Raw genomic sequence first — 11,152 nt, forward strand, 5'->3', positions numbered from 1 at the left:
CAAAGTATTGGAGTTTCAGCTTCAGCATCAGTCCCTCCAATGAATATTCAGGACTGATTTCATTTAGGGTGGACCGGTTGGATCTCCCTGCAGTCCAAGGGACTCTCTAGAGTCTTCTCCAACACCACAGAGCAAAAGCATCAATTCTTCGGTGCTCAGTTTTCTTTATAGTCCAACTCTCACATCCATACATGACTACAGGAAAAACCATAGTTTTGACTAGACAGACCTTTGTTGGCAAAGTAATGTCTCTGCTTTTTAATATGCTGTCTAGGTTGGTTATAACTTTTCTTCCAAGGAAAAATTAATTTCATGGCTGCAGTCACCATCTTCAATGATTTTGGAGCCCCCAAAATAAAGTCTGTCACTGTTTCCATTGTTTCTCCATCTATTTCCCATGAAGTGATGGGACCAGATGCCATGGTCTTAGTTTTCTGAATGCTGAAGCCAGCTCTTCACTCTCCTCTTTCACTTTCATCAAGAGGCTCAATTTTTTTTCACTTTCTGTCATAAGTGTGGTGTCATCTGCAAATCTGAGGTTGTTCGTATTTCTCCCGGCAATCTTGATTCCAGCTTGTGCTCCATCCAGTCCAGCATTTCTCATGATGTACTCTGCATATGAGTTAAATAACCCAGGTGACAATATACTGCCTAACTAAGACTATTTAATTTCCCTCTCCTTAGAGGCCAAAGGAGAGTTATGTTAAGGGATGTTCTGCCCAGATGCCTTTTCAGTAAAATCCATCTTGGCTAAGAGATGCGTGTGCACATATGGGAGGATCTTGAAGTATACCAAATATGGACTGTGAAACAGGCAAATTAAAATGATTGGCCAAAGGAAAACTGGAAGAAATGCCCTATAAAAGTAATTGAAATTGCCAGGAGGCTGCAACTCAGTGACTTTCTCTCCTTGAGTCATATTCTCCCTATTGTACTGTGCTTTTTTCCTCTCAGTAAATACTGTACTTGCTTCACTACTTTCTTCCTTTGCGGGAAATTTTTTCTGCAAAGCTGAAGGCCGGGGCCCTTGTCACTGACCACTAGTCTACTGGCTAGGCTCTGGTGTTCTCACCGCTGGAATCCAACCTCAATCTCTAGTTGGGAATCCAAGCCCTTTTGGGAGCTGTTGCAGGCTGAGATCACTCTAGATCACCCTGTTGGTTGATCCGGGATCCAACCAACACCCCCTGCATTGCAAGGTGTACTCTTAACTACTGGACCACCAGAGAAGTCTCTTATTATTTTATCATTAACATGATGTTCGCACTCCTAGACATTTTGGAAAACAACAAATGTAAAACAGATTAAAAATCTTCCATAATCTCTTTGCCTAGAGACATCCATTGCTTGCCTCCCACTCAAAACTTTGTTTTAAAAAACATGGTAGACGTTATACCATAGATACAACTTTATGTCCTGTTTTTAAAACTTAAATAGTAGTTGTAAAGTGTTTTTCCACATACTATCTGTACTCTACGTTGGAAAAAGATTTAGACAAGCCGGTTGTGAGAAACATAGTACTTAAGTGAGTGGCTGGGACCACAGCTCTTTGCAGTTCAGATACCTAACAAGAGGGACCGCCTGGCAGATGAAAAAGTGATCCCTGGACTGAAGGGGTTGGAAGCAAGTCCAGGGATAGCCAGAATGGGAGTCCTGCCTGCCTCTAGGCTTAAGAATTGACCTGCAACAGGCTCAAGCTCAGGCTTTTGGCAGTCCGGGAAACCCGGGTGTGTGGGCGGGCGTTGGGGAAGGACCGGGGGCGGGCGTCGGGGGTGGGGGGCGGAGATTCGTCCGAGAGCAGAGCTAGGACGTGGGGTGCTTGCTGTTTCTGTTCTTCTGGAGGCTTCCAAAGATTTGCGGGAGGTTTGAGAATGAGTGGAACCCGGCGGAGGGCGGAGAGAGGGAGCCGAGCAGGGAAACGGGCCGACGATCGCGGCGGGCGGGCGGAGACTGATGCACCTCGAGAAGTCGGGAGCTTGATCCACCAGCCCGAGAACCTGTTACTCCCTGCCTCCAGCTGCTTGGCCCCTGGAGACCGAGCTCGATTCAGAGCCAGCAGACATCACCCTTTCTTCCCAAACCTAACTCTTTCTTTCTTTCTGTTTTTCTTGCTTCTCCCTTCTGTGCTCTCCCTCCCGTTTCCCCGGCTTCTCCGATCTGTATTCTCTCCAGCCCCGCAAACGTCTTTCCCCTTCCGCGGCCTCCAGATCTCCTCCTTCGCCAACAGCAGCTGGACGCGCACGGACGGCCTCGCGTGGCTGGGGGAGCTGCAGCCCTATACTTGGCGCAATGAGTCGAGCACCATCCGCTTCCTGAAGCATTGGTCTCAGGGCACATTCAGCGACCAGCAGTGGGAGCAGCTGCAGCATACATTTCAGGTTTATCGCAGCAGCTTCACCAGGGACGTCCGGGAATTCGTGAAAACGCTGCCTGGCGACTGTGAGCTGAGGGATGGGATCGTGGACAGCTGCCCAGGGGGAGACAGTGGATGCTGAAGCCCAACCGGGAGGTTCTGGCCCCACGTGATTGTCTCCTCTCTTCCTTTTGAGTCCCACTTCTGCCTGAGAGGTCCCAGCTTGAGTCCTCAAAATACCGCTTGTTCATTCCGCTGCAGGTCACCCATTCTCATTTACATGAACTTTGGGGTCCCCAGCATAACCCTCACACCAATTTCTTCAACTCTTTTCAGGCTTCTAAGCTCTTCATAGATCTCTTTCCATTCTTCTCCTCAGATCCTTTTGAGATCCAGGTATCTGGAGGATGTGAGTTACTCCCGAGGAACATCTCAGAAAGCTTCTTACGTGCAGCATTTCAAGGAACGGATGTCCTAAGTTTCCAAGGAATGTCTTGGGTGTCAGCCCCAGATGCACCCCCTTGGAGCCAGGTGGTCTGCAAGGTGCTCAATGGGGACCAAGGGACCAAGGAAACGGTGCACTGGCTCCTCCATGACATCTGCCCCGAGTTGGTCAAAGGCCTCATGCAGACCGGGAAGTCTGAGCTGGAGAAGCAAGGTCAGCCTGCCTTTGTCACCCCCTGCCCTCCATTCCACTCTGGGGCTCCATCTTGGGTTTCATTCCAGGGTTCACATCCCTTTAAGCATCACAGGAAGAGGAGGGGATGGATAAGCTGTGAGGGTATTTTTGCATTCCACAAACATTAACTAGGCACCTTTTGGGTTCCATGAATTGAATTAGATAAACCCTGGAGGTCAGTCAGGATCTGTACTTGAGAAGGGAGAGGAGAAGGCAGATGAATAGTTAAAGCAGTGTCCTGGTGGCTCAGATGGTAAAGAGTCTGCCCACAACGCAGGAGACCCGGGTTTGACCTCTGGGTTGTGAAGATGCCCTGGAGAAGGAAATAGCAACCCCCTCCAGTATTCTTGCCTGAAAAATTCCGTGGACAAAGGAGCCCGGTGGGATATAGTCCATGGGGTTGCAAAGAGTCAGACATGACTGAGTGACTAACACTTAGAAACATGCTACGTATGTTACAGCTGAACACAGGGTGCTCTGGGAGTACAGAGTAGGGGCGTTTACCGGAGACTGGATCAGGGAAGGGAATGGGGATCGGGGAAGGCTTTCCCGGAGAAGCTAATACAAACAGATTGAAATGGTGGGAGTTCATCTCCAGAGGTAGACATGTAGGACTGATGAGCCTGCTGTGAAGTCCAGAGCCTCTGATGCGGAGTCTTCACTTTAAGATGTCTCATTCTCCTGTCGAATACAGTGAAGCCAGAGGCTTGGCTTTCCAGTGGCCCCAGTCCTGGGCCTGACCGTCTGCTGCTGGTGTGCCACGTCTCAGGATTCTACCCAAAACCTGTGTGGGTGATGTGGATGAGGGGCGAGCAGGAGGAGCCTGGCACTCAGCAAGGAGACGTCATGCCCAATGCCGACTCGACTTGGTATCTGCGAGTAACCCTGGATGTGGCGGCTGGGGAGGCGGCTGGCTTGAGTTGCCGAGTGAAGCACAGCAGTCTAGGAGACCAGGACATCATCTTGTACTGGGGTGAGAAGGAACTGGGACCCAGCTCTGGATGGGAGGTAATAGTCCTCAAGCACAGAGGGAGGGCGTAGGGAAGGGGAGGGAAATGACACACCTAGGATGGAGGAAATGAAGCCCCAGCCAAGAGTGATAGAAGGAAGGGATTCTCAAAGGGGAGGAATAAAGATCTATACTCTAAAAGGATTGAGACAAGGTGTTCCATATACAAGAAAGAACAGACTAAAATCCCCACAGATCCAGAAATAGGTGGCAAGTACAGAATCCCAGGAAGATTTGCTCCCCGGAAGAGGGAACTGAGGACTTTGAAAGGCAGGGTGACAAAGATAGCTGTGGTTTATTGAGTGCTTTCTTGGTGTGAGCTGAACACTCTGCATACAGCAGAGTATGTATCACAATCATCCCAACTCTCCTTTGAGCAGATACTATTGTTTTCATGTTACAGATGAGAAATTGAGGCTAAGCTAGGTCAAACTGCCCTGAGTCTCATCATTAGAAGGTGGAAGAACTGGATTTAGACTCAGGTTTGGACTAGCTGTGAAACTAGTGCCTTCCTCCATATGAGTACTAGCATATGCTGAAGTGAACTGAATTATAGATGCCCAGACCCCCCAAAAAGATGGGGCGTCTAAAAACTTCAGAGGAATACAAGTGGGCACATTAAACAGGTTAAGAAATAAGCATCTGGCATGCTCACATGTACTTATAGTAGGGGACCTGATACAGATTCCCGGACTGAGACATATCCTGCATTCCCCCACACAGATGGGAAACGTGTCTCCAGGGGCTTGATTGTCGTCCTGGTAATACTGGTGTTCGTCCTTCTGTTTGTTGGAGGCTTAGTCTTCTGGTTTAGGAAGCACCGGTAAGTCTCTCCTTTCCATCTCCTCCCTGCCTCAACCCTTCTGCCTACGTTTTCTCCTCTTCCCTTTTCCTTAATGGTCTCTCTTTTCTCTCACAGCCGCTATCAAGATATCTCGTGACTCTCCTGCCCACACCTATCTGTCTGGACTTCAGGATCTCAGGCCTTTAGCCCTCAGAATTTGAGGGTGAAAGAGAGCTACCTTGAAGAAGCAGAGAAGAGGGAGCTCTTCTCACACACTTTGAACATTTTATCTAAGAGGATTTAAGTATTTTTTTTTCTTTTAGTATACTACAAGTATATATGTCCAAGTAGTTCTGTAAAAAAAAGAAGTGCAAACTCAGATACGTCTCAGGGACAAGCAGATAAAGGTTGCAGTGTAACTGTGTGTGGTCATTATTTGAATGATGGAATATGCAGTCAACTGGAAGATACTTTTCCTGTTCCAAGGAAGCAAGTGCAACTATTCCTTGTGAAGTATAAAGTAAGACCCTGGCTTGGCTGTAACCCACCTTTTTTCAAGAAAAACAGAGGTCTAGCATTATATGTGAACAAGCCTATATTAGTGTGTTGACAGAAACCTTTACAATATGTGGGGTGTTGTTCAGTTGCTCAGTCGTGTCTGACTCTTTGCGACCCTATCAGTTCAGTTGTTTGCGACCCTATCAGTACAATATGTGGGGTGTTGTTCAGTTGCTCAGCATACCAGGCTTCCCTGTCCTTCGCCATCTTCTGGAGCTTACTCAAACTCATGTCCGTTGAGTCAGTGATGCCATCCAACCATCTCATCCTCTATTGTCCCCTTCTCCTCCTGCCTTCAATCTTTCCTAGCATCAGGGTTTTTTTCTAACGAGTCAGCCAAAATATTGGAGCTTCAGTTTCAGCATCAGTCCTTCTAATGAATATTTTGGGTTGATTTCCTTTAGGATTGACTGGCTTGATCTCTTTGCAGTCCAAGGGCCTCTCAAGAGTCTTTTCCAACACCACAGTTCAAAAACATCAATTCTTCGGCACTTACCCTTCTTTATGGTCCAACTCTCACATCCATACATGACTACTGGTAAAATCATAGCTTTGACTAGACAGACCTCTGTTGGCAAAGTAATGTCTTTGCTTTTTAATATGTTGTCTAGGTTTGTCATAGCTTTTCTTCCAAAGAGCATGCATCTTTTGATTTCATGGCTGCAGTCACTATCTGCAGTGATTCTGTGTGGGAAACATGTTTTACTGATTTCTTGGAAATATCTCCTGGAATTTAGTACTCATTCCCTCTTCTTTGCTTGCTGTTCCCCTACCCTTAATTCAGACATTCGGACTGACACGTCAGCATTAGCTAGATGCTGTTCTGTACACAGAACAAACCCCCTTATCTTCAAAGACCTTTCCTTACGACTCTTATATGATTACCTCCAGACCTCCAGGAGGAAGCCTCCTTGATCCCTGAATTCTAGTCTCTGTCTTGTTTTCCTACACTTAAAGATTACAAGATAAGTTACCAATAAAATATGTGCTCAGCAAGTTCTTGGGAAGTTGCTTCTCTGAATGATCTCCCTGTGCTGTCTGTCATAATACTGTGTGTTTGAATATTATTCACTGTGAAACCACCGCAGTTTGGAGCCCAAGAAAATAAAGTCTGTTGCTGTTTCCACTGTTTCCTCATCTATTTGCCATGAAATAATGGGACCAGATGCCATGATCTTAGCTTTTTGAATGTTGAGTTTTAAGTCAGCTTTTTCAGGGATGTGGGATACTCCAAATACGCCTCTGCTGGATGACACTAGGCCTCCCAGTTTGTGTCTGTGATATAAAAAGTTTGTCCTGAATGATACATTGAGAATTTCAGAACCTTCTCTGGTAGTTCAGATGGTAAGGAGTCTTCCTACAATGCAGGAGATCTGGGTTTGATCCCTGGGTCAGGAAGATCCCCTGAAGGGGATGGCAACCCATTCCAGTATTCTTGCCTGGAGAATCCCATGGACAGAGGAGACAATCCATGGAATCACATAGAGTTGGTCATGACTGAGCAACTAATGCTATCACTTTCACTTTCAGAACCTACCTTCTATTTTGAACCTGAATTTACAAAGAGAGACATTTTCAAAAAAAGTTAGGTTGTAGGAAACAGAGGTGTCTCAAGTTTTTACTTCATGTAACTTGATTAAAAGAGGAGAAATCATAGTGTGGGTATATAATGTAGAAAAAGCTACTTTTGGTAGTGATATTTCTCTCACGTGGCCAGCTGTTTTTTTCAGAGTGGGAGGAGACAGATTCTCCCACTTATAGCTATTAAATGAGACTATACACGAGCTGGGCTGAACCGATTTGGACAGGCATGAGCGCTAGTGGTTGGCCCAGCTGTCTGCTCTATTCTTAGCCTAGATAAAAGAAGCAGGAAACGTAGAGGAACAGCAGCCTTTCCCGATGCGAAGAAATTTGAAGGTCAAGATAAAATCATCTGTAGCTACCAGGGAAGTAGTCGCTTGGCACTCAAGTCCCTTGAACATCCAGAAAAAAGACTAAGCTTGTGAAGTCTTTGCTTGAGAAAATTAAGATTTGGCATCTTCTGTGTTGGACTTGCAGATAAAACCTAGGATATGTGTGGAAATGCAGCTAGTTTCTAAATCCATGGTTTCCAAACTGGTTTCCTAACCTGTAGCCTCATCACCTGGAAAGTTGCAAATTATGTTGGGCCACCCCCTGCCAATGAGCTCTACTAAATGAGAAATCATAGGAGTGGGGCCCAGTCATCTGTGTTTTATAAAGCCCTCAGGTGATTCCGGGGGCTTCACAGGTGGTCAGTGGTAAAGAATCTGCCTGCCAATGCAGGAGGTGCAAGAGACGTGGGTTCGATCCCTGGGTTGGGAAGATCCCCTGGAATAGGAAATGGCAACCCGCTCCAGTATGCTTGCCTAGAAAATTCACTGGACAGAAGATCCTGGTGGGCTACAGTCCATGGGGTCACAAACAGTCATACGTGACTGAAAGACTTGGCATGCGCATGCGCGTGCACACACACACACACACACACACACATGAGTTAATTCTGATGTTCAGGTAAAGCTAGAGAATCACTGTTTGTAAGTACTGTACATTGCTATGCAACAGATTCCTCAGAATGCTAAATGAAATGTTGGCTTGAGGTTAGTTAGGGAAAGCCCCCTAGAGAGAGGGGAAATTGAAGCAGGAAGTAGAGATCCACTGAGGCGAACCAACAAGTGTACTGGATCAGGAGACAAGGATCTCCTCTTTATTCACTCACTTTATTCCTGTGCCAAAAGGAGATACTAATGTCTGTTTTGATCATGCTACAGATTGAATGTCTGTGTCCTGTGTCCTCTGTTGAAAACTGAATACCCAAGGTGATGGTTTTAGATGGTGAGTTCTTTGGGAGGAGATTAAACCATGAGGTCTGAGCTCTCATGGATGGGATTAGTGACCTTATAAAAAGGGTCCTTATCTATATATAGCACATATATATAGTTCCCTATATATATAGGGAACTCTACTCAATATACTGTTGTAATCTATATGGGAAAGATCTCAAAAAGAATAATATGTATATGTATAACTAAATCATTTTGCTGTACACCTGAAACTAATGCAACATTGTAAATCAGCTATAAATGTGAAGTCTCTCAGTCATGTCCGACTCTTTGCGACCCCAAGGACTACAGCCTCCCAGACTCCTCTGTCCATGGGATTTTCCAGGCAGGAGTACTGGAGGGGGTTGCCATTTCCTTCTCCAGGGGATCTTCCTGACTCGGGGATTGAACCTGGGTCTCCCACATTGCAGGCGGACGCTTTACCCTCTAAGCCACCAGGAAAGCCCAAATCAGCTATACTCCAGTATAAATAATTAAAAAGGTCTTTGTCTCCTTTGTCACCACTTGAGAAGCAAGACACAGCAAGAATATGCGGTCTATGAACCAGGAAGTGGACTCAGTTGATTGGTAGTTCTCAGCCTCCAGAATTGTGAGAAAAACATTTCTATTGTTTTTAAGCCACCCAGTTTATGGTATTTTGTTATGGTAGCCAAGTGGACAAAGATAGATAATCTTACAAATGCCGTGAAAAGCAATGTGTACAAATGTGTGGCAATCCACAATGCTTTTAAAAATGTAGCTCCTGTTCACAGTTTTTGGTACCATGCTGACCTCAGGGGATGCTCTTCAGCTTAGCTTCCTCGAGCAGTGTCTAGCTTCTGAACAATCCCATTGGTCTTCTACAGTTTTCACACATGTGTGTAATGTTCTCTCTGAAATCTTTTTCGGAATGCTTCAGCATGAATTTACCATAGCTTTGGTTCATTTTTAAGCAACTTTGGTTTGTTTTGGAAGTAAATGTTTATTCTCCAGGAAATTTTGTCTCCTTGCTTTAAATACGCAGCTCAAAATATCTCAGAAAATCCTTCGAATTCATTTCAGAATGTTTATTCTCCCTATGGATACTGTGTTCCTTATTGAGTGCTGTGCTGAAAGTCAATTTATTGACCCTTAAGTCATGCTTCATTTTATACTCTGATAATTGGTGAAATTCCTCTAATTATTTCTTCTTCAGAGTTAGCACAATGTTAAACAATTTTTCAGTAGAGCACCCTGGAGAGGTAGGGTTGGAGGGAGCTGCTCTCCTGTAGCTTCCAACTTCTGCAGGTCAGGTCAGCAGAGTGGGTGAGAAGGCACCCTGTGGGCTGCTGCCCCAGCCATGTGCCCAGAGCTCATGGACACTTGGTAACCTTGCAGCTTCGGCCTGGCAATTACCTTCCCATGGAAACCCGCACTCTGAAGGCTTCCTGCCCCTCCCAGTGCCCCATCCTCTCTTTGGATGCTCACATGGCCTATGCTGTTAGGTTCATCTTCTGACTAGAGCTTTCTGCTGAGTCTCACTCTCTCTGCCTGCCCTCACCTGTGGTCTGAAGAAAGGCTTTCAGCTTGTCCGGTGACTGCAGATCAGTTTTGCCCTGAACAAACTTGTGAACTCTTTTGTTACCCAAGGGGCTAAACTGCATTTTCTCTGTCAGCATTATATTAAGGTAATAAAATCAACAAACAGTTGAATAGAGGAGTAGAATAGAAAGGTAAGAAATAGATCTCAGTTTATATGGGAATATATGAGCTATTATTTTATATCACTGGGAAAAATAATGAGCAGTCTGGCTTCTCATCTACAAAAAATAATATTGGAACTCTCTCTCATAAAATAAATATAAATAAATTCCAGATGTAGTAAAGACTGAGGTTTTGAAGATTTTTTAAAACCAAAATATGAATTCAGAAACTATAAAATATACACATGTTAAAAAATAAAAAGTTTGTATGGCAGTAGATGACATGAATCAATTTTGGTTGGGGGAATATCTAAACTGCAAAATACAAGTAACATTAGCTAACATAAATACTGAGAAAAGTACAAGTTTATGAGAAAATGTTTAACACTCAAACAATAAATTGGCAAAGACTGAATAGATAAATCATAAAGAACAAATCTAAAATGGCTAATAAACATAAGAAAAGATAATCATCTTTATTAATAGTCACAGAAAAGTAAATTAAAGTAAAAATGAAATATCCATTCTATCATAGCAGACTGACAACAATGAGGGAGGGTACCACATATATGCTTTTAAAAGCAGCCTTTTGGGAAGCTATTTGATAAAATCTCTTCACATAAAAAATTTGTAGACTTCTCAGTTCAGAAATTCTACTCTTGAGACTGTATTTTATTAAAATAAGAGCATCTGAATGTGAGGCTGTATGTTTAATAATGATTGTTGCAGCTCTTTCATAGGCATGTAGGCGTATACGTATTTTGTTTCAGCAAAAAAACAGAAGCAAACGTTAATTAGGATTAGGTGTACTTGGTTAAAGCATAAACAACTCAAATAAAGGGAGCTGAAACAAAGTAAACGTTTATATCTCTTTATATGTATTTTGTTGTGGTAAAAACCTGAAGCAAGCATGAATTAGGATTTGGATTTCCCTGGTGGCTCAGATGGTAAAGCATTTGCCTACAGTGTGGGCGACCCAGGTTCATTCCCTGGGTTGGGAATATCTCCTAGAGAAGAAAATGGCAACCCACTCCAGTATTCCTGCCTGGAAAATCCCATGGATGGAGGAGCCTGTAGGCTATAGTCGTCCATGGGGTTGCAAAGAGTTGGACACGACTGAGCGATTTCACTTCACTTTACAGTTGCTTAAAGCATAAACAGCTCAAATACTGGGGACTGAAACAAAGGAAAAGTTTATTTCTCTTCCACATAATAGAAGTCCAGAAGTAGGCACTCAAAGGTTAACA

General features: G+C 44.4%; 1 protein-coding gene across 2 annotated transcripts; it reads left to right on the forward strand.

The window, feature by feature from the left end:
* Nucleotides 1,787-5,642, forward strand: LOC102180271 (antigen-presenting glycoprotein CD1d). Of its 2 annotated transcripts, none has more exons than XM_005677291.3 (5): nt 1,787-2,439; nt 2,733-3,011; nt 3,727-4,005; nt 4,765-4,864; nt 4,961-5,642. In XM_005677291.3, exons 1-5 carry the CDS (start codon nt 1,872-1,874, stop codon nt 4,980-4,982), a joined length of 1,248 nt encoding a protein of 415 aa, XP_005677348.2. In that variant the 5' UTR covers nt 1,787-1,871; the 3' UTR covers nt 4,983-5,642. The 2 variants fall into 2 exon arrangements, with proteins under 2 accessions (XP_005677348.2, XP_017901832.1); XM_018046343.1 differs by having other exon boundaries at nt 3,802-4,005.

Source organism: Capra hircus, chromosome 3, assembly GCF_001704415.2.
Source record: "Capra hircus breed San Clemente chromosome 3, ASM170441v1, whole genome shotgun sequence".
Classification (NCBI taxonomy): domain Eukaryota; kingdom Metazoa; phylum Chordata; class Mammalia; order Artiodactyla; family Bovidae; genus Capra; species Capra hircus.